The sequence below is a fragment of the Leucoraja erinacea genome, chromosome 20 (assembly GCF_028641065.1).
Source record: "Leucoraja erinacea ecotype New England chromosome 20, Leri_hhj_1, whole genome shotgun sequence".
In the NCBI taxonomy this organism is placed as follows: Eukaryota; Metazoa; Chordata; class Chondrichthyes; order Rajiformes; family Rajidae; genus Leucoraja; species Leucoraja erinaceus.
This window is the reverse complement of record NC_073396.1, coordinates 25,531,938-25,555,085: the sequence shown is the minus strand read 5'-3', so window position 1 is coordinate 25,555,085 and position 23,148 is coordinate 25,531,938. Positions and strand designations below refer to the sequence as shown.

The window sequence follows — 23,148 nt, the reverse complement described above, 5'->3', positions numbered from 1 at the left end:
TATTATCATTGCCACTGTTCAGCCTTTTTAATGTTTTAAAGTTTTGCTACAAAAGCATGCAGTGGAATTCCAGTGAGGCAGCAGTGGTAGAGCTGCCGCCTCACAGTAGCAATGTTACAAAATTTTGAGATTTAAAAAATCAAGTCTGCAATTTATCCCATCAGATAAAGCATAACAATAAGTTTAATTTGACACCAAATTCACTTTCATATCTCAAGTATTAAAAAAGTTATGACCATTTTCATACTCGGAAATTAGCATCTTGTTCCCTATTGATTTTCAATGGACATTACAAAAAAGCTGTGATCTTGGATAGTCAAACGCCCATTTCTTAAGGAAAGATTAACATTTTTAAATAGCCTAAGTGTCCAAAGATTATTCACAAATAATTCACAATATAACATGATTTTTATATCTAATTTACATTAATTTATAGGCCAAATGGAAGGAATTTAGTGTTCAATTGCTGTAAATAAATGCCCATTTAAATCGGCTTTCTAGTGGGTTCATGTGGAACGCGCTGGTTTAGAACGTTGACATAGCGCTGGATTAGTGCCCTCAAATGCCGAGAAAAATACTGCGGGATATAAAAAGCCCAAAATGAACTATTCGTTATAGATAACTTGATATATAGGGTTATATATATGCCCCATTTAATGTAAAAATAAGGTACATACCTTTAATTGTTTGCTTTATAAAACCCTGGGGCTGCGAGAGGTTGCGAAATCAGAGAGTAATTTTAAAACTATTATAACTATATTATCGAGGCCTATAAAACTAATAATACCTTTTGCGACCGGGTCTTGCAGCGATTTTTCATTAATGATTTACTAGGCTGAACATGTGCGATTAGTACAGCCTAGTAAAAATCGCGTTTTAAACCCGCCCCCTCCAAACAGCGCCAAAATCGCCGACATGGCTGAGGGCAGATTCCCAATGACGATTCAGGTAGGTTTTGTAACATACCTACTCACAGCACAGGAAACCCAGGTTTGATTATTGCCCTGGGTGCTCTCTGGAGGTTGTACATTCTCGCTGTGACTGCATGAGTTTCCTCCGATGCTCTGGTTTCCTCCCACATCCCAAAGTCCTACAGGTCTGTAGATTAATTGGCTTCTGTAAATTGCCCCTAATATGTATGACATAGAACTAGTGTGAATGGGTCATCGATTGTTGCCATGCACTCTGTGAGCTGAAAGGCCTGTTTCCACAATATATCTCTGAACTAAATTTGACATGACCTAAATTTTATTAATTGCATCCAGCAGTAACCTCTGTACACAGAATCAGTTGTTTTATTGGCTAAGGAGATTATCATAGCAGTAGTCCAAGAAGACATTACTAAGGGATCGTACAGAGTGCTTTGCGGGTGGAATGAAGGTAGATTAATCTTGCAGTCCCCATCAGATATACCCTATGGGATGCTAGAGAAGAAATTGTGGGAGACATGCCTGATTTACATGAATCAACAAAAGACATGGGTGAGGTGCCAGAAGACTGGAGGGTGGTAATGTTGTGCCTCTATTTAAGAAGGGCTGCAAAGCAGAACCTTGGAACTATAGACCAGTAAACCTAATATCTGTGATAAAAAAAAGTTACTGGTTAGAAGGATGAGAGGGGATTACATTAAAACCTACTGGATATTGAAAAGGCCTAGAAAGAACAGACGTGAAAAAGGTTGTTTCCACTAATGGGAGAGCCAAGAACAGAGAGGGCACAGCCTCAGAATAAAGGGCTGTACCTTTAGAATGGAGATGAGGAGGAATTTCCTTCGCCAGAGGATGGTGAATCTGGAATTAATTGCCACAGAAAGCCGTGGGGCCCAAGTCGATGGATATTTTTAAAGAGGAGATTTAAAAATTGGAGATTTTAAAGATTGATGGGTTCTTAATTAGTAAGGGCATCAAGGGCCACGGGGAGATGCAGGAAAATGGGGTTGAGGGGGAAAAAAAGATCTGCCTTGATCGAATACTGGAGCAGAGTCGATGGCAAAATGGCCTAATTCATCTATGTATAATGACCCTGTCCCACTTGGGAAACCTGAATGGAAACCTCTGGAGACTTTGCGCCCCACCTAAGGTTTCCGTGTGGTTCCCGGAGGCTGCAGGTGGTTGCCGGAGGTTGCAGGTAGTGGAAGCAGGTAGGGAGACTGACAAAAACCTCCGGGAACCGCACGGAAACCTTGGGTGGGGCGCAGTCTCCAGAGGTTTCCATTCAGGTTTCCTAAGTGGGACAGGGGCATAAGGGTCAGTAGCATTGCTATCTATTGTGCTTTATGGAACTGGAAAAAAATCAGTGATCTGTGCAATAGTCAGCCTTTGTGATCTGATGTTTTAATGTACAACTAGAATAGTAATGGACAGATCAACAGGGACATAGCCTGTGTGACAGGATGTTATTGGAGTTTGATATGTAACATAAGTAAAATCACATGAAGTCACCTCAATCGTTTTAATGCAACCTAACGTTGTTCGAGTTAGATTCAATATTACCTTATTAATCTGTTATTTAATATTAAACAAATCACTCTGAAAGTTTCCTATTTTGTTAGGTTATTTTTATTAACAGCATAAAATTGGAATAATGTATTCTTTTATTCTTCCTATTGTTTGCTTATATAAAACCAAAGTCAATCTCATCTAAATTTTACCTGCAGCGCATCCCCATATTGTGTTTTTTTTAAAACACACGAAAGTGCTGGTGTAACTCAGCGAGTCAGGCAGCATCTCTGGAGAACATAGACAGGCAATGCTTTGGGTAGGGACCCTTCTTCAGTCTGATTGTAGTAGAGGAGAGAAAGCTGGAAGAATATTCAGTTATATCTTTAAGATAACCACTGAGGGATCACCTTGGCCAATGCCTCTAAACATAGAAGTGTGGATTATCCAAGGTTAATTAATCTCTGCATTATCTAAATGTCTGTATCTACTTTACCGTCTTTACTATCTTATTGTTCCGGGCAGCATGTGGACGCAGCGGTAGAGTTGCTGCCTTACAGCACAAGAGACCTAGGTTCGATCCTGATTGTATGGAGTTGGTACGTTCTCCCCTGTTTTCTCAACGAAGTCTGGTTTCCTCCCACACTCCAAAGAGTACAGGTTTGTAGGCTAATTGGATTGATAAAATTGTAAATTGTCCCTAGTGTGTGTAGGATAGTGATCGCTGGTTGGCGTGGACTTGGTGCGCCGAAACAGCCTGTTTATGCGCTGTATCTCTAAACCAAACTACATTCTCGAGGAGAATTGTAAGACAGTTAAAAGGCTGGTGTGCATAATCATGATAATTGCCTTCACTGCACAAAATATTTTGTCTAAATTCTTTGCAAAAATTAAATTTTTAAGCTTTTGCTTTTATACTGTTGTGATTATCGAAAATTCCATGATATTGGTGGAATTCAGCAATGTCACACTGTAATTCAGGTTCTCTGGCATTACGTGGGAAATGCTTGCACCTGTGAAAACAAAACTGAAGGATATTCAGATCCGGATTAAGAAGATCTTGCCCCCTGATGCTGTCCTCGTGGGGCACTCCTTAAACAATGATTTGAAAGCACTGCAAGTAAGTAATGCATATATCTTTGTCATTGTCTGCACACAATTCCCATGTATTTAAGACAAATTTCAAAGACGTACCGTGAGAAATAAAAAGATGAGATCAGATTTGTACGCAGTATTCCAAATAAGGTGTGTCAAAAGTGCTGGAGTAACTCAGCGGGTCAGGCATCTTTCTCATCTCATTTTTCTAAACTAGAGTGATTACCGACAACGTTTACCCACATTTTTCTCAGTGAACCTCCTTATCTGTGCTACATTGACCCAAGGCAGGTATAAGCTCCTTTAAGTTTCAAGTTCAGATCTGCACCAAGTAAGTCGGAAAACTCATAGCCAATCTTTTCATATCTTTGCTTTTGAGTTAACTGCCTTGTCATGTACTCAACATGCTACTTCCTAATTAATTGTTCCAGCATATTTATAAAGCAGGGCAGCACAGTGCGCAGCGGTAGAGTTGCTGCCTTACGGCGCCAAAGACCCAGGTTCGATCCTGTCTATGGCTGCCGTCAATACGGAGTTTGTACATTCTCCCTGTGATGACATGGATTTTATCAAGGTGCTCCGCTTTCCTCCCATATTCCAGATATGTAGGTTTGTAGGTTAATTGGCTTCCATAAATTGTTTCTCGTGTGTAGGATAGATCTGGTGTATGGGTGATCGCTAGTGATCACAGAGTCGATGGGCCGAAGGGTCTGGTTCCATGCTGTATTTCTAAACCGTTCCCTTCTATGTTACTTGAAGCGGCACAATAAGTTTTCTCTGAACATTAATGTTTATTAATTTCCCATTATAAGCATGTATACAGCACCTTATCCTTGACTGATTGATGCTGGTGCTCATTGCTCAGTGTTACTTATTCTATTACTTAAATCTGAAGACTTGTCCTGACCCGAAACATACCTATCCATGTCCTCCAGGGATGTTGCTAGATCCACTAAGTTACTGCAGCACTTTGGGTCTTTCTTTGTAAATCAGCATCTGCAGTTCCTTGTTTCTACCTTCTATTAGTCATAGAGACATAAAGTGTGGAAACAGGCCCTTCGGCCCAACTTGCCCATACCAACTAACATGTATGTTACCATACCGACTAACATGTATGTTATCATACCGACTACATTAAATCTACCTGCTGGTGTTTGGTCCATATCCCTCGAAACCTGTCCTATCCATGTACCTGTCTATTCATGTACCTGTACCAGCAGCTAGTTCCATACACCCACCGCCCTTTGTATGAAAAGGTTACCCTTTAGTTTCCTATTACATTTTTTGCCTTCACCTTAATCCTCCGTCCTCCGATTCTAAATTCCCCAACTCTGGGCAATAGACTCTGCATCTATGCAATCTACTCCTATCATGATTTTATACAAAGGTAGACAAAAGTGCTGGAGAAACTCAGCGGGTGCGGCAGCATCTATGGAGCGAAGGAAATGGTCAACGTTTCGGGCCGAACCCCTTCTTCAGACTTATTTTATACACTTGTATAAGATCACTCCTCATCCTCCTGCGCTCCAAGGAATAGAGTCCCAACCTGGCCATCCTCACACCGTAGCTCACTCTCCAGTCCTGCCAACAGGTTATTATTTAACCTTCTCTGCAGGTGTATTGAAAAGCTGAAGTAGACATCAAGAAACAATTGATTTCTTTTTACTGTGTTTCATTGGTTCTGTTGGAATTTTTTCCACGTGGAGTTTTTACGGAAATTAGTATTCATTATGTAGCATTCATGTTCACTTCACAATCCATGCGGTCTTAAGCGGTAACTTAAGTTCCTGTAGCCCAGGCAATCTACTGCAACTATAGCAAGTATTGTTCGTGAAGCACAAACATTTCTCATCACTATATACTGATTTTGTTTGCCATTTTATATTTTGCATGCTAATTCAAGTAATAAGTGCAATTAATTTATCTTACAGATGATTTATCCATATGTACTTGACACATCACTCCTTTTTGTCGGAGATTCGGGTCGAAAGTTTAAATTGAAGATTTTAGTAAAAAATATACTGGGGTAAGGTCATAAAATTCATTTTAAAGGTTAAGTGGGTCGCATATCGTGATTGTGATGGATGGGATAGTAAATACAAAATCATTTTAAACAATACATATTTTAAATCATGATTTCTAATTTATAAATTCATTGGATCTTTTTAATTCAAGATTTTATAGATATTATTATTGATTTTGGCTTTGCCATGTCTGAAGTACCTGATCATTAAATTCTATTGTAACACATTATATCATATTATATAGGTACTTGTACAGAGTATTGGGGTTGCCCTCGCTCCATGAAAATATAATATACTACTGTTCCCATGTTGTTTTTTAAACTAATTCCAACTTCCTTGATCCTTTCCCTAGACCCTCCCCCCTCCTCAAATCCTAGAAAAGAATATCAGACTTCTCTTCCAGAAGTGAGAGGGTAATGATTTAATAGGAACCGATGGAGCAATCTTTCATAAAGAGGGGGTGGGTATATGGAACGAGCTGCCAGAGGAGGTAGTTGAGTGAGGTACTATAACAACATTGAAGAAACATTTGGACAGGTGCATGGATACGAAAGGTTTAGAGGGACATGGGCCAAACACGGGCAGATGGTACCAGCAAAGATGGGGAATCTTGGTCTGCATGGGTGTTGGGCCGAAGGGCCTGTTTCCGTGCTGTATGACTCGATGTAACCTTGTAGGTTATGCCCCCTATGACTGCTGATCCAAGTACTTTCTAAATGTGAATCTTTCTGTCTCTATCCTTTCAGTCAGTGAATTCCTAACTCCCACCATTCTCTTGTGAAAATTATTCCACATTGCAAGCTGTTTTCAATCTACTAAAAATACCTCATGACTTTTACCTTGTGCACCACTCATTCGATTCTGGATTAGCTTTACTATTTCCTCCTGGATCCCAAGGCCTTTTGCTTATCTGATCAATCTGTCAGGCAGAGTTTTGTCAAAACAGCTTGCCGAAATCCTTGTAGACTGCTTCAAACACATTGCCATCATTAATTGCCCGTGTTCCTCTCCAAATTCAATCGCATTATTCAGAGATGACCTTCCCTTAGCAACTCCATGTTCTCCAATTCTTCATGATCAGCAACTGAGGAAAATCAAAGGGGAATGGAATTTTGCCATTGACAACTAGAAGAGTACAGTGCCGGGCGATGCATTTAAACTCCCTTGGGACACTGCTGCTGGGCTGACAAATTCTCTGCACTAATGGATATTACATCTATTAATAAGCCAACACGTTTTAATTCAAAAGGACACAAAGTGTCCTTCTCGGCCGACGTGACCACCGAGGATGAGGACAAGCCCGGCGGCTAAATGACCGCTGAGAACAAAGACAAAGGGTGGCAAAGTGAGAATAAGGGACAAGCACAGGCCTGGTGACCAATGACAACCAAGACCCAGCGGCCGACGAGAACGAAGACACAATAGCCACGTGTGGGGGAAGCTTGGAAGACCCGAAGAACGGAGAGTTGAGGAGGGAGCTGCTGGCGGCGATGGATGCAAGGAGTGGGCCATTAGGAAGGGCCATCATGGTGTTACCTCAAGCGCCGTCAAGGTCAGCTGCAGGAGGTGCCCCCTGGACACACAGGCGGTCGGCAGAGGAGAGGGACATCGGGTGGGGCTTACCTAGGCTTATCTAGATCAGTGGCACTCCAGGACTTCCAACACATGGACTGGGTTTTTTTGCATTTGCAGTTATGCAAAAGAGTTTCACTGTACTCTGCATATGTGTCAATAATGAAACATTGAAAGTGCTGGAGTAACTCAGCGGGTCGGAGAGCATCTAATGCTGCCTGACCCGCTGAGCTATTTTTTGTAAACCAGCAGCTGCAGTTCCTCGTTTGTTCATTTTTAATTCACCTTTTTAAAAGAAGTGTAACATGGGGGTAGAATATTTTTTCCAATGAACCAGGTTACCTCAAAGGGAGTGTGAGAGACAGGGTGCCAGTGAGTTTAAAGGGTGTGAGGGAATAAGACGCTGGTCAGTTTAAAGTGAATGTAGGAAATGGAACCAAAATGTCGAATCATCTGGACATCTGAAAAATTGGATAATAGTTTATTGGTGTTTTACAGTGGAAATTATTCGAGCACATTACCGATTCCTGGAATGCAGATTGCACCTGGCTCCCACACCAAGGGAAGGATCTCTCGACCATGTGGGTTTGCCAAAATGACATCTGGCCTCCAAGAGATGTTAGACAAACGAAGGCTCAATGTAACAGAAAATCAATGGATTATTTGACTGATATTTATAGGATATTAAAGGAACGGCTTGGTTAGCCACAAACCTTTTCTGTTAGGAAATCTTTAATTAGGGAGAATAATTTAAAACTATTACCCAATTCTCCCTTCTGCAAGCAGCAATTGATGGGCAGTCATTTATCTGTTTTTATTCAGAGACTTGCGGGTATTCTGTTAACCAGAAATATCAGTGATAAAGCAGTCAAAGCATATCTGTGCAATTAAATCAGATATCTGTCCTGTTGTATGACAGATCGAGGTTCATTGATTGAAATAAATGTCGTATTAAAACAAATTTTAGGCAAGTCTTTCCTTAAAAAATGTCGTAACCCATTAGAGCAAGTTACAAATCATGAGAGTTTTGGAGCTGATCTGGTAACTTTAAATTTCACTAAATTAATCATTGTTCCTTCAAACTTTAAGACTTCTGTACACTGGAAAATATAGTTTGCGTTCTACACAAACATACTGCATGTGTTTTATTTTTGCTGGGTAACCCATCTTACATTAGATATTATTTTTCCCCAAACAGAAGGGAAATTCAGTCAAAGGAAATGAGTGGCCACGATCCATCAGAAGATGCAGAAGGAGCTTTGCAGTTGGCTCAATATTTCATTAACCATGGACCTGAGAAGGTAAGTTCATAAATCATTAAGTAAAGAACTTAGGAGTTTGCCTTAGCCTGATATGTCTTCATATTACAGAAGTTATATTTTTCCTGTGAACGACATGTTCATACAGTGTACATGTGTCAAAAACACAGTAATCCAAAATTTACTGGACTTGCATTATATGGTCTGGTCTTGCTTTATAAATGGTTTACTGTTCCATCGGGTGGCTGCCTTGCCAGCAGCTGTTAGTCTTTTCACCCTTTTTGTTATTTTTAGTGTGTCTAAATGTATGTTTTAAATGTTTCTTAGTCTGTCTTATGTGTGGGGGGGGGGGGGGGGGGGAAATAGGGGGAAACCATTTCTCAGTCACTTACCTGGAAAGGTGTGCGTCTTTTCTCCGTGTCGCATCTTCGCCCCCCTCCCCCACTACCAACTGGGTCCTGCTGGAGACCAGCCAGAGTTTCAGCAGCGGGCGCAGCGCTGAATTATCATCGCGGAGCGGGTGTTGGATCTCCAGAGTGTTGGGCCCGCTGACTTTAACATCGTGGAGCTGTGGTTTACGGAGCTTCTAGCCGTGGGCGGCGCTGACTTTAACATTACGGTGGCCGATTTGCCGGTGATCTTTTTCCGGGGCTCGCCAGTGTTGGAGCTCCGCCCAGCTCGGCCTGTGGACTTCGGAAACCGCGATCTCCGGTAGGAAGTGGCCAAATCGGAAACTCCAAGCCGCGAGTGTGTTCCGATCCGTTCCGACACTGGAGTTTCGATCATCCCGGTGAGAGGGCCTCTATATCGGGCTGCCCGTAGCAATGACTGTGGAGGGTTCCAAGGCCCTGACCACGGTTGAACAAAGAGAAAGATGACTGAACTTTATTGCTTCCATCACAGTGGGAAACGTTGATTCCGCTGTGGTGGATGTTTATGTTAAACTCTATCGTGTATTGGGTTCTTTTAATTCGTATGGTAACTCGTATTTCACTGTACCAATTGGTGCATGTGACAATAAATGTGAACCTGAACTTGAGGTCATGTGATAGGAGCAGAATTAGACACACCTAGTCTATTCTGCCATTCAATCATGGCTGACCTATCTCTCCCTCCTAACCCCATTCTCCTGCCTTCTCCCCATAACCTTTGATGCCCAGCCACTGGTTTTATGTTCCACTGTAACAGGTCCACTGTTAAAATTGTCTCCCTTTGTCAGTATATCCCCACTCCAGATATGCAGATGCCATGTTAAATACTGCTCCAAAGCACCCAACACCAGCGGTATAGTCTTTTTTTTTTTTTTTTTGAAGAACACAGTGTGCTGGAGTAATTCTGGACAACATGAATCGGTTTCAGGTCGAGACCCTTCTTCAGTCTCTGCCTGACATAACTTGCTGAATTACTCTAGTACTTTGTGTCCTTTTGCGCATTGACCAGCATCAGCATTTCCGTGTTTCTACATTTTGACGTCTTTTCAAAGACGGGTGGTCCATGTTTGCATTGAGTGGCTCTGAAAATGCTTCTGTAAGCTTTGATATCAATACCATCAACTTTGCTAAATGTCAAAGTGCTGTGCCTTTAAATATCTCTGACCTTCAGACAATTAAATATGATTGAGGAACGGGGTACTGATTGTGGATGATCAGCCATGATCACGTTGAATGGCGGTGCTGGCTTGAAGGGCCGAATTGCTTACTCCTGGATCTATTGTCTATTGATTAAAATAGAAGTGAATTGCTGAAAATTGAATGAAACTTCAGAATAATCGTTGGTAATTAAAAAATTAGATTACATCAAAATAATTTGGGGAAATAAATTTAGTCTCCTCTTTACCTCCTGAATTGCGGCTGAACAATTTTGATCAAAATCAATAGGGTCTCAGTTGTTCCCCACGTATAATCCGACAGACTCGATAACAACAGATTTTACTCGTCTTAAATGCAATGGACTAGATTGGGCTACTTGGAGCTCAGTGGTAGATTTGCAGTTCTGTATTGAGTGTTTAATTGTCATATTACCAGGAGCATAACAAAACTTCTATTTGAGTTTGAAAGAACTGCAGATGCTGGTTTAAATCGAAGGTAGACACAAAATGCTGGAGGCTGGGCAGGCAACATCTCTGGAGAGAAGGAATGGGTGACATTTCGGGTCAAGACCCTTCTTCAGAACCTTCCAAACTTTTTTTGGATGCAGCCTTACAGGAACAATAACACAACACAACAAATAAATACATAAAAATACAATGCAATAAATTGCCAGTAATACTAGGTATCTCGATCATAATATTGCAAATGTAAGTACATGGTGCAACCTCAACTAAATCCATAGTAGTTTCTCGATGTTACAAAATTTTGATTAAAAAATCAAGTCTGCAATTTAATCAGATAAAGTACATGTTTAATTTGACACCTAATTCACTTTCAACTAAATCTAAAGTTAGTTTCACACTCGGAATTAGCATCTTGTTCCCTATTGATTTTCTATGGACATAACAAAAAAGCTGTGGTTATAGACAGTCAAAAGCCCATAACCTTGTAAAAATTAAGAGACTGAATGAAATTTTATCATAGATTGAACCATTCTCAAAATTCCAATTATTCTCAGGCTCCTTCCAAACTTCAATTACTAGATCTACTTTCTATCCATTGCTAATGGTAGTTACCCAATTGTAGCAAACTTCAAGTGAGATGAGACCATGAACAGGGTGCCTAAGTGTACGTCACAAATAATTTACAATTGATATCTCATTTACATCAATTTTGGAAGGAATTTAGTGTCCAATTGCTGTAAATTAATGTCCATTTAAATCAGCTTTCCTACTGGGATCCTGTGAACGCGCTGTTTGAAGGTATTGCAGTGGGAGGTCAATGCCCAGAAAAACACTGCGGGATATAAAGAGCCCAAAATGGCTACTCGCTATAGTAAACTTTATATACAGGGTTCTTAAGAAGCCCCTTTTAATGTAAAAATAAGGTACATACCTTTAATTGTTTGCTTTATAAAACCCTGGGGCTGCGAGAGGTCGCAGGTTTAGAGAGTGATTTTTAAACTACTATAACTATTATACAAGGCCATAAAAACTAATAATACCTTTTGCGACGGGGTCTTTCAGCAATTTCCCAGATTTTAGGCTCTCTATAATACACCTAGTAACGGGGTAAAATTGATGCTCAGCCACGATTCAGGTAGGTTTTGTAACATACCTATAGTTTTCAGTGGCATTGTGGAGAATCATTCCAATGATTTCAGGCTCCTTCTTACTGTTCTAGATGGTAGCAGTAGAGACCATGAACAGGGTTTTGATGATCACTTGCTTCCTGTGCTCCCCTTGAAGGTGGTAGTCAATGTGGACCGTGGGCCTTAGGATTCAGATTTGAAAAGATATGCACAGTTTTGCTCTCTATAATACCAGGAACTGGCATGGAGAATAAAGTAGTCGTTTTGATGAACTTGCTTTGTGATGGTATCAATGTCCTGGGCCTAGGACAGATTTCAAAGATATGCACGCCCAGGAACTTAAAGATGTTGACTCACTCCGTTGATGAACACAGATTCATGGATCTTCTCCCTTCCTTAACAATCAGTTCTTTTGTCATGCTAGATTTGAGAGCAAAATTGGTGTGGCACCGTTCAACTTCCCTCCTGTACTCTGACTTATTGTAACCTATTCTTCACCAATGCTGGTCTCATAATCAAATTTAAACATGGTATTGGAGCTGTGTTTGGCTACACAGTCTGAGTACAGATCTGATAGTAAAGTTTTGTATTGTAACTTTGTACAAGTGACAGTAATAGACCTCAGATTCCTGGATTACCACGTGTACCAAGGTTCAGTGAGATTATTTTGTTACGTACAGATTAGTAAGATTATTGCCATACATTATTACAATCCCCAGTTAACTACATAATGCACAGAAACAGCTCACTGAGTCTATATGCTAGAGTCACCAGGTTTTGGAGCCATTTCATTGTCCCAACTAAAGCTGGCCATAAAGGGCTGTTACAATCTAAACCTAAGGTGAGTGCACAGCCTTGAGGTGGCCCTGTGCCAATGGTCATCGAGGAGAAAGTGTTGGTTCCTGAAAAAATTGAAGCATTGGGTAACTGGAAAACTCGCCCCACCAGAATTGTTGTCTGTACGGAGTTTGTACGTACTCCCTGGGGCCGTGTGGGTTTTCTCCGGGTGCTCCAGTTTCCTCCCACACTTCAATGATGTATAAGTTTGTAGGCTAATTAGCTGCAGTAAAATTGTGAATTGTCCCTAGTGTGTGTAGGATAGTGTTAGTATTGCTGGTCGGCGCGGAATCAGTGGACCAAAAGGGCGTGTTTCGGTGTTGTATCTCTAAAACTAAACTGTGATTGGCAACTTACAATAACTTGGATGACCCCAGCATTTCTCAGTTTGGTGTCTTCTTTGTCATTGTGTTTCACAGAATGTTCCTGCTGACAGCTACATGCTTTGTACCATAAAATGTCTAATGATGACACTGCTCTCCCAATATCTCCCGACGTAGCTGCTTTAAAATTGTCACATTTCTGCTGAGCTCTTTGTTGCCATTTGGCAGGAGATGGCCAAGTCTGATAGCTTTGTTGAATGTATTTTAGTGAAAATAGTGGATTTGATAAGCTCCGGTTTCAAAAAACGACTCCACTGAATAAACAGGTGGAGGATTTTTTTCTTTGTATATCTTTATTTTCAGAGCCCAGTTTGTTTGTTGCCCGGGCAGCACATAGGGATATTCAGCAAATGCTTTGTTTACAGATAGCGCTGATGAGTCTGGAGAATTTCGAGCCTCAGCAGCCATTGGAAGATGTTATCACCCCACAGCCTGAAGCCAGAAGTCAGAGGAAAAGGTAATCAAATGATCTGAGTGCAAGCTGCAGGATAGATGGATTTCAAGGCAGGGCTTGCTTATACTGTGGCAAGTTAATTCATGACATTTATCAATTATACATTTTTAAAATCATACTTCCTTTCCACTGAAAACCTGATGCGCTTTTCTGGACACAATACATACAAACCATGTGTAGGAAAGATCTGCAGATGCTGGTTTTACACCGAAGATAGACACAAAATGCTGGAGTAACTCAGCGGGATAGGCAGCATCTCTGGAGAGAAAGAACGTTTCGGGTCAAGACCTTCTTACTGAGAGTCAGGGGAGAGGGAGTCTCGAGATATGGAGGGGTAAGGTAAAAACGACAGATCAAAGTAGACGATGATAAAGAAATGTCGAATGGTTAATTGTTAGCAGAGGGGAAGATGACGATGAGGCATACATTCAGTAAAATTAATCAGAAGGACAGTGAAACTAGTTGGAGAACTAGGGTGGGGGAGGGACGGAGAGAGGGAAAGCGAGGGTCGCTTGAAGTTGGAGAAATCAATACTCACCGCTGGATTGTAAGCTGCCCAAGCGAAATATGAGGTGCCATTCCTCCAATTTGTGTCGAGCCTCACTCTGACATTGGAGGAGGTCCAGGACGGAAAGGTCAGTGTGGGAATGGGAGGGGGAGTTAAAGTGACATACAAACCATAGTACAATATCAAATAGATTTCCTTTTTTGAAGAAGGGTTCCAACCCAAAACGTCACCTGTTCCTTGTCTCCAGAAATGTTACCTGACCCGTTAAGTTGCTCTGACTCTTTGCGTCAATTTAAAAACAAAATTCTACTACCTCTGCTTCAGTGTAACACTTTGATAATGGGCAAATAATGGTCTGAATTTGTTAGTTCAGAGAGGAGGATTTTTGTTCCTGCTAAAAACATGTGCTGGTAACCTACACAAGTGTTTTATGTTGCTTCCAAATAAATATTCCGATCATTTTATACAGGGTGAAAGGAAGAGCAAATTCCTCAATACTTACTACACAGTGGTTAGTTCTCAGAAATGGACCCTTCATTTGTTTTGGGTAGCTGGCTGTAGTGACATTGTTATTTTTTTAAAACATCGTCTTTTAGATTCTCTGAGCAACAATGCAATGTTTTGCTTGGCTGTGCACTCTCAATCAATGGATAAACTAAGGTACAAAAGTGCTGGAGTGACTCAGCGGAAGGTTCCAAGCTGAAGAGAGCTGACTAAATCTAGGAACCTAGTTTCAGGATGAGGGTGTCACTAAAAACTGATACAAGGAGAAATTTAGAAACAAGAAATTGGAGATGCTGGTTGACAAAAGAAGACACGTTGTATGGGAGTAGCTCAGCGGTTCAGACAGCATCTGCAGCTCCTTGCCTCTCCATGGATAAACTAGATTGTGCAGAATTACTATTAGAGTTTAACCAACTAAAACTGTGCAGTTTCTATTGATTTATTTTAACCAGAACCACATTAAGATATGAATGCTATGCTATCTGGAGCTTAATGCAAAGAAACTCAACCACAGAGACCGAATATTTATCATCAGCCACTTATCTGGCAGCAATCCTGACTCCAAAATTATCCTGCTTATTCTTACCTCTATCTTCCCCCAGTGTAATGGATATATTGTAATCTTTTCTTTTAATAACTAATATGTGCTCGGTTAATAATAAATGTGGACAATCTGCAATTCGTTTTGATCCTTGGAACATAATGATTAAAGATGTTGGTATCAATCCGTATACACCTAATGGTGACACAGTGGCGCGAAGGGTGGCCCAGTGGCACAGCTGATAAAGCCACAGTTTACAACGCCAGAGGATTGAATCCTGACCTCGACTGCTGTCTGTGTGGAGTTTGTATGTTCTCCCTGTGCCCACGTGGGTTTCCTCCTTGTGTACCAGTTTCCTCACACATCCCAAAGACGTGCATGTTTGTAGATTAATTGATCTCTGAAAATTGCCCCTAATGTGTGGAGATTCGATGCAAAAGTGGGATACCATTGAACTAGTGTGAACAGGTGATTGTGGGCTCAGTGGGCTAAAGGGCCGGTTTCCATGCTATATCTCTAGGTACTAAGAACCATTTAAAATCTGATGATTTTTGGGATGTGGGGGGAAATGTATCAGGGATACCACTTTATGCTCTAAAAATATATAAATATAATTAATGATTTAGTATTTCAATTCAGTATTTTCAAAATATCTGCTCAGAATTATATTTATTAGTCTTTTCATGGGATTTTTGTCCAATCAATACCACAAATTAATGTTTATGGGAGGAAGTATACTGTATAAACCAATACTTACATTATACTTTGTAAAAGATCCAAATCACCTTAATAGCTGCCTGCTGTTTCTAATTAATTGATACTTGTGATGTAACTGATATTGTTGATAGACAACATGTAGAATACAAGAACAATGGCATCTGAGAAGAATATTTCACAGTATCCATTGTGGATACTATATGATCAGTTTGAAGAAGGGTCCCAACCTGAAACATCGCCCATCCTTTTTCTTTAGATGTGCTGCCTAATCCATTGAGTTACTCTAGTACCTTGTGTCTATATTTGGTATAAATCAGCATCTGCAGCTCCTTGGTTCTCCATGGAGATACTTTTATTGTGACCTAGACTTTAATTATGAAGTTTGTATGAAGTTCAATAGAAATCCTTGTGTACTTATGTAACTTAAGAAAATGGCTGCATTTATGTGAAATCTGTCATTTCTTTTTATTGTTTTCTAGTTTGCCAAAACAAATGTGTACAGGTGATCGAAAAGCTGTGCTATTAGGCACAAAGAAAGCAATGGAGTTGATGATACACCAAGGAGCCTGGCATAAAATTGAATGCGAAACAGACAAAGAGGTAAGGAATGTGAAGTTAGTATTTGTTTGATTTCTGCAAACAGAGAAAACTTATTTTGTTTATAACTCTATAAATGCCCAAGATATATTGTCCCTCTATACAGAACAAAGCAACTGATAAAACAATGGAGAATTACTTTAAACTCTTTTTCTCTGTGAGCCCAGCACTATTAACATTCAGTTAGAACAGGCAGTATAACTTATATTAGCATTTTATTAGTCATATTCATACATTAAAAGATTTGTTATTAAAAATAAGTTTTACATACATTTTTCATGGCATTGCATAGCAGTCTTGTCCAAGAATTGTACTGCGGACAGATAAATAGACCAAGGAAAAGACTGGAATTAGATGCCGAGTACGGAGAAAATGGGCGAGGTGCGGATCAAAGAACATGGGATTGCAGTAAGAGAGAACAGGGACCATGAGACTCAAATAGCAGTGCTGCTAATTAATTGGGATACGGGCTAGGGTTGGGAAAGTGGGAGGACAACACTAAACCATCCCAGTGTTGGAACTGGATGTAGTCAACATTTGGAGAGCAAAATAGCAATCCTTAAACTAAAATACTTTCTGTGGGATGTGGAAAACTGGATGAGGTAAACATGTATAATTTACCCAGCTAGTAATCTAAAAGGGTTCCAAGCAACCACCCCCACCTAGAGGGCAGGCACAATACATTCAGGATCTTGATATCTCACAAGTCTTAAGGTCAGAGTTTCTTTGAGTGGATGTATACTGAATTTCCATTCCAATACATATGTTAGTGGATTGAATGCTGCATTTTGCCTACAATTGGCAACGTTTAAGAAGCATTTGTACATGTACATGGATAGGATAAGTTTAGAGGGATATGGGCCAAACGCAGGCAGGTGGTACTACTATAGATGGGACATGTTGGACGGTGTGGGCAAGTTGGGCTAAAGTGCCTGTTTCCACACTGTATGGCTCCATGATTCTATTTCGTAATCCTGTGAAGCCCTGCACAGCGTGCCTTCAAATTGTGCTGTTATTGCATATAAACATCCTTTAGAAGTTATGGCAACTGAATCTTTAGTGACGGATTGCCTTTTTGAATAGATTTGTACATTAATATAGATAGACAATGAAGTTCATGCCAAGCATTGAGATAGATTGCGATCATCCATTGGGAGATTTTGTTTTTTGTTAAATTCCTTCCCCATTGAAGATTTAAAGCACTAATACTTTGTCACTCAACAAATTTGACATTTGTTTTCTTCAGGTTGTTCAGTGTACTCGGATCAATACTACAGCTGCTATCCTAAGTTTAATTCACTTTACCTCTTATGCTGACTACACTGAAAGTGATCTACATATGGAAATCAATGTAGGACGACAACATGAAAAGGTACGACAGAAAACAAAGACTGGGATTGCAGTACAGTATTTAATTAGTGTCACAGTACAGGTGCTCACTGATTTACGATGCTTCGACTTGCGATATTTCGACTTTACGATCAGCAAATGCTCGACAACGGCAGAGTGCCGCATGTCATTTCCGATCACGTGTTCGCAATATCGCAATGCATTTTCAGCGTGATATTTTCGGTTTACGGTGGATTTATCAGAACATAACCCCATCATAGGTCGAGGAGCAGCTGTAGAATAATTTCTGTGAAATTCCTTTGTATGAAAATACTAATTTGAAATACTGGGAAATAATGCATATTCAATAATTAACAGGTGTGACTTTCTTATGTCACACATTTTATATTGTATTTTAATTATAAGACTTCAAGAATCAAATATGAAGAGCCATGTTGTCTTATCCAGCTATGACCAGCAATATGTCTTCACAATGTACTTTGGTAGTTCAGCAGTAGAATTGATACCTTACAGCGACAGAGACCTGGGTTCGATCTGACTAAGAGTACTGTTTGTACGGAGTTTGTACATCCACCCCGTGACCTGTGTGGGTTTTTTCCTGGGCTCCAGTTTTTTCCCATATTCCAAAGACTTGCAGGTTTGTAGGCTAATTGGCTTGGTTAAAATGTCCGTAGTGTTTGTAGGATAGTGTTAGTGTGCAATGATTGCAGGTCATCATGGACTCGGTGGTCCGAAGGGCCAGTTTCTACACTGTATCACTAAACTAAACTAAACATGGAGAAAAAAAGAACTGCAGATGCTGGTTTCCAAAGAAGAACACAAAGTGCTGGAGTAACTCAGCAGGTCAGGCAACTTCTCTGGAGAATGTGGATAGGTGATGTTTCGGGTCAGGGCAATTTTCAAACCTGAAACATCAGGAGGTCACACAAAGTTGTGATAGAAGTGTATAAAATTATGAGAGGCATAGATAGTGTTAGGTATGTGATAATTAGCATATGTAATTAGTGTCTTGTGATATCTTGTGCAAGTACGCATGTGCAAGGGGAGACTCAAGGTGGCGTCCTGCAGTAAAGAAGCTTGTAAGATTACTCCCGTGTCCGAGCCTTATTCAAGTCAGTTCCAAGCAACCAAATGCACAACAATTGGCGACGAGGATAAAAGAACGAAGATAAGAACAAGGCCAGCAAGAAGAATCGAAAACAAGTTTTAAAATAGTAGTATTTGGAAACAAAGTGGAACAGCACCAAGCCAAATGGTTTTGAATTGGGGCCAAAAAGAAAAAAAAGTTAGGAACGGGTAGCAATAGCTCGGGGAAGAGCTAGGAAATCAAGCGGGGGCAGTAAGGGTCACCGAGCATGGTGTCAGCTTACCTGGAATGTATCCATGGCTGTGCAGCCCACAGCCAAGCCCAAGCAGAAGCCGCAGACGTCGGGTGGGGGCCTAGTACCGTGAAGACCACGGACAGGTCCAGAGAGCCACCAACAAAAAGAGGACCGTGTAGCCCACGGTCAGCCCCAGTAGCAGCCACAAACGTTGGGTGAGGGCCTTGTGCCGTGTAGGCCACGGACAGGTCCAGAGAGCCAGCGACAGAGGCTGAGTCTTCAGCCCAACTGGGAACAGTCAGCCCGGTCGGGGAAGAAAGCAGAGAAAACCCGGTTGCGGGAGACAGCCGAGAGTGGAGAAAGCCGACCACGAGTACGGCACAGCCCTGACGTTTGGAGCAGCAAGGACCAGCAGCAGAAATAAACTGCAGAAATAAACTGCAACCGCTAGCCCGTGGAGTCAGCGAGAGCCAGCGGAGGCAACAGCAACAGCTGAGCCAGCAGCAGCATCGGAGGTCCAGAGTGGCCAGAGGTGTTTAAAGGTAACAGTGAAGCCCGGGGGGGAGCCAGCTAAAGCAGCAGTGGATGTCAAGGATGCACCAGAGCCAACGGGCCGCAAGCTGGAGCAGTGAAATCCTTCATAATAAAATCTCTCGGTGAATGTAATGCATTGTCACAGTAAAAACAGAACTGTTGGATGTGTAATGCATTGGACTGTTATCAATAATTTAAGTAAATCTATGTGCATAGGAAGAATATGTTTAAAATGTTCTAGGTGCTATTAACAGAAAATGTTGGTTAATAGTATAAATCTGTTATTATAAGATCACGTAAGTGACAGTGATTGTTGCTAAAGCTAATTAATACAGAACTGTTATCCAGGGCAGAAGCCAGTGTTTTGGCTCTACAGGATATATGTGTTTTCTTATCTGGAGGTAAGTAGTGTTTTGTCTGTACAAGAGCACCAGAGTAGGATACCTGATTAGCAACAGGTAGCATGGCTATTCAATGGATAGGAAAGTTGTCCCTGTTAGATTCTGGGTGTAATTTTGAGAAATGGACTGAAGTCTTGGAGGCTTCATTCATTTACAGTGATATCACTGCAGAGGAGAAGAAGAGAGATTGGTTCATAGTAGGCTTGGGAAGAGAGGGTTATCACACCTTACGTACGTTACTGCTGCCAGCTAAGCCCACAGAGAAAACGTACGAGGAGTGTAAGGAGGTATTAATGGCTCATTCTCGCCAAAACCGCCAAGGGCATCCAGAGGCAAGGAGCCTGAATTAAACAGGGCAGGGAGCATTCAAAGGGTCAATGCAAGAGGCCACGGAGTGAGAGGACCGGTCAAATGCAAAAGGACAAAGAAGTGCAAGTGCAACAGTGAAGTAGGGAAAAGCAGCATTTAGAAAAAAGTCAAAGGCAAAGGAAAATTATGCAAAGGGCAACCGTCAATACAAGCTGCATTCAATGAAGGTACGGAGCAGATCTATAACAGTGCAGCAACAGTAATACCAGCGTTTAGAATGCAGGGTCAATACAAGGCAATGAGATTAGCAGCTATAATAGTGCAAACCCATTATAGGGCACACCTTCCAATGGTAAGTGATCGCAAAACTTACATGAACGTACGCAGCAGTGTTGTACTGCTTCAGGCAGCCTACCAAGGAATGCTTGTTCGAAAGCAATTGCGGTGCATGCACAAATCTGCCAAGGTCATACAGACTTAGTATCAGATGGATAAACAGCGTCTGTATTTTAAGAAACTACGCTGGTCTGCCATTGCGGTACAGCAACGATACGGAGCTTGCCAGATAAGAAATGTCCAAGTGAGACAGTATAACAGTTTGAGAAAAGCAGTGGTGTGTATTCAGGCCTTATACCGTGGGATCAAAGCCAGAGTATTGGTAGAGAAAATCAAAGCAGCACGCCGTATTAAGTCATTCATACGAATGTGCATTACAAGAAAGCATTTCTTGATGCAAAAGGCGGCTGTAGTCACTCTGCAAGCAGCATACCGTGGTTATCAATTAAGAGCACGCTACAAAGCTGTGCATCAAGCAGTCATTTCGATCCTGAGATGGTACAAAGCATGCAAAATGGGGCATTCCCAGTTTGTGCAATATCAGTCAATGAGGGATGCAACTATTACCATTCAGACTACCTACAAGAGTATGGTGGTTAGGCAATGGGTTAAGCAAAAGGGAGCTACTGTAAAAGTGCAGTCAGTACTCTGTAGGAGTTGGTATAGGAAAGACTTAAAAAGACAAATAAAGGCACAACAGAAAAGGCTGAAACGATACAAAAAGCTTAAACGATATAGGAAAGACTTCCTCAAACAGAAAGATACAACAATTGTAGTGCAGTCTCACTACTGTGCTTATAAAGCAAGAAAACTAAGCAGAGCACAAATCAAAGCCAGTGTGGTAGTGAAAAGACAATATAGATCTTACTTGATGAAGAACCAGAGATGCGACTTAAGTGGACAAATAGATAAACCACAGAAAAGGCTTAAACTATACAAAAGGCTTAAACAATATAGGAAAGTCAATGTTGTTTTGCAACGACAATATAGATCTTACTTGATGAAGAACCAGAGATATGACCAGTGGACAAGTAGATGAACAACAGAAAAGGCTTAAACTATACAAAAGGCTTAAACGATATGGGAAAGCCAGTGTTGTATTGCAATGACAATATAGATCCTACTTCTTGGTAAAGAACCAGAAAGGTGACTTAAAAAGACGAGTAGATGAACAACAGAAAAGGCTTTAACGATGCAAGGAAAGGTTGAATAAATACGTGACAATGAGTAGAAAGATGCTAATACAAAAATTTAAAAAAGAGAGGCTGGTCGGTCAAGACAAAAGTAGGCAGGACCGATAGCAATTAGGACACTTCAGTATAGTCCAGCATGGAGCCTCCTTCACTGAGCAATGGACAAATGGTTATGCATTGCAGAATCTCATGAAACAACAAGAGCAGATAAATAAGCAGAGAAGGGAAATTGAACAGCAGAGGAAGCTGCTAGAAAACGAAAACTTGCAGCCATGGGTCAAATCCCACCTACAAAGAGGAAAACAAAACAAATACATGAACCAGAAAATGATAACTCATAAAGCAAGGGGTAATGTATTTGGTTTAAGTATAATACGATTGTGCAACAGTGTATTATTCAATGATAGGTAGGAAAACAGCATATACCGTACAAGTGAAATGGAGTTAAAAGGGTAGGAGTGCGGTGTATGTAATAGAAATGGTATTACCTGCCTCCAAGTTAAAGGGGGAGAAGTGTTATGTATGTGATAATTAGCATATGTAATTAGTGTCTTGTGATATCTTGTACAAGTACGCATGTGCAAGGGGAGACTCAAGGTGGCGTCCTGCAGTAAAGAAGCTTGTAAGATTACTCCCGTGTCCGAGCCTTATTCAAGTTGGTTCCAAGCAACCAAATACATAACAGATAGGGTACACGGTCAGAATCTAATTCCCAGGATAGAAATATCAAGTACTAGAAGGCATAGCTTTAAAGTGAGAGGGGCGATGATCAAATGAGATGTGCAGGGCATGTTAGTTTACACAGAGGGGGATGTGTGCCTGGTACATGCTGCCGGAGATTGTGGTGCAGATACGATTTTGGCATTTCAGAGACTTTGGCATAAGCACATGGCTATGCACTGAATGGGGGGATATGGATTATGTACAAGCAAATGTTGGCATAAGCATTGTGGGCTGAAGGGTCTGATTCTGTGTGGGACTGTTCTACATCGTTTCTCAGTCTTATTGACTTGTCTTAACTTTTTTTTCAAATTTCTCTGCAGATGAAACAAATGTTATCGGAGATGTGTACAGTGTATGCCGGGCCAGTTTGTAAGGATTTCTGTTTAAAATCCGTTAAAAGAGCGTTCAGAAGGTGTGGTTCCATCCGTTCCTTCAGCATTACCACGGAAACATACCAGGTACATACAGTAATTAAAGCAAAAGTATTTTCTTGTACTTTAGTAATTCTTGTAGTAGTTTTAGCCAATATGTTAAACCAGAGAATAACATAATTGCTGAAATAATTTGGGATTAAAATTAGGGTGGCACGATGGTGCAGCGGTAGAGCTGCTGCATTACAGCGCCAGAGACCAGGTTCGATCATGACTACGGGTGCTGTCTGTAGAGTTAGTACTTTCTCCCCGTGACCGCGTAGATTTTCCCTGGGAATTCCGACTTCCTGCCACACTCCAGAAATATAGAGGTTTGTAGGTTAATTGGCTTTGGTAATGATCGTAAATTGTCCTTGGTATGTAGGATGGTGCTAGTGTACGGGAATTACTGACTGAAGATGGGTCTCGACCTGAAACGTCACCCATTCCTTCTCTCCAGA

General features: G+C 41.0%; 1 protein-coding gene across 1 annotated transcript in view; it reads left to right on the top strand.

Moving 5' to 3' along the window:
- Positions 1–23,148, top strand: part of LOC129706985 (RNA exonuclease 5-like) — a 47,623-nt gene that overhangs the window by 14,885 nt on the left and 9,590 nt on the right. Inside the window, exons 9-15 of the mRNA XM_055651689.1 lie at positions 3,420–3,558; positions 5,465–5,559; positions 8,328–8,430; positions 13,154–13,245; positions 15,992–16,112; positions 17,356–17,481; positions 22,598–22,735. Of these exons, the coding sequence (XP_055507664.1) occupies positions 3,420–3,558; positions 5,465–5,559; positions 8,328–8,430; positions 13,154–13,245; positions 15,992–16,112; positions 17,356–17,481; positions 22,598–22,735 (814 nt within the window). The remainder of the gene's footprint in view (positions 1–3,419; positions 3,559–5,464; positions 5,560–8,327; positions 8,431–13,153; positions 13,246–15,991; positions 16,113–17,355; positions 17,482–22,597; positions 22,736–23,148) is intronic.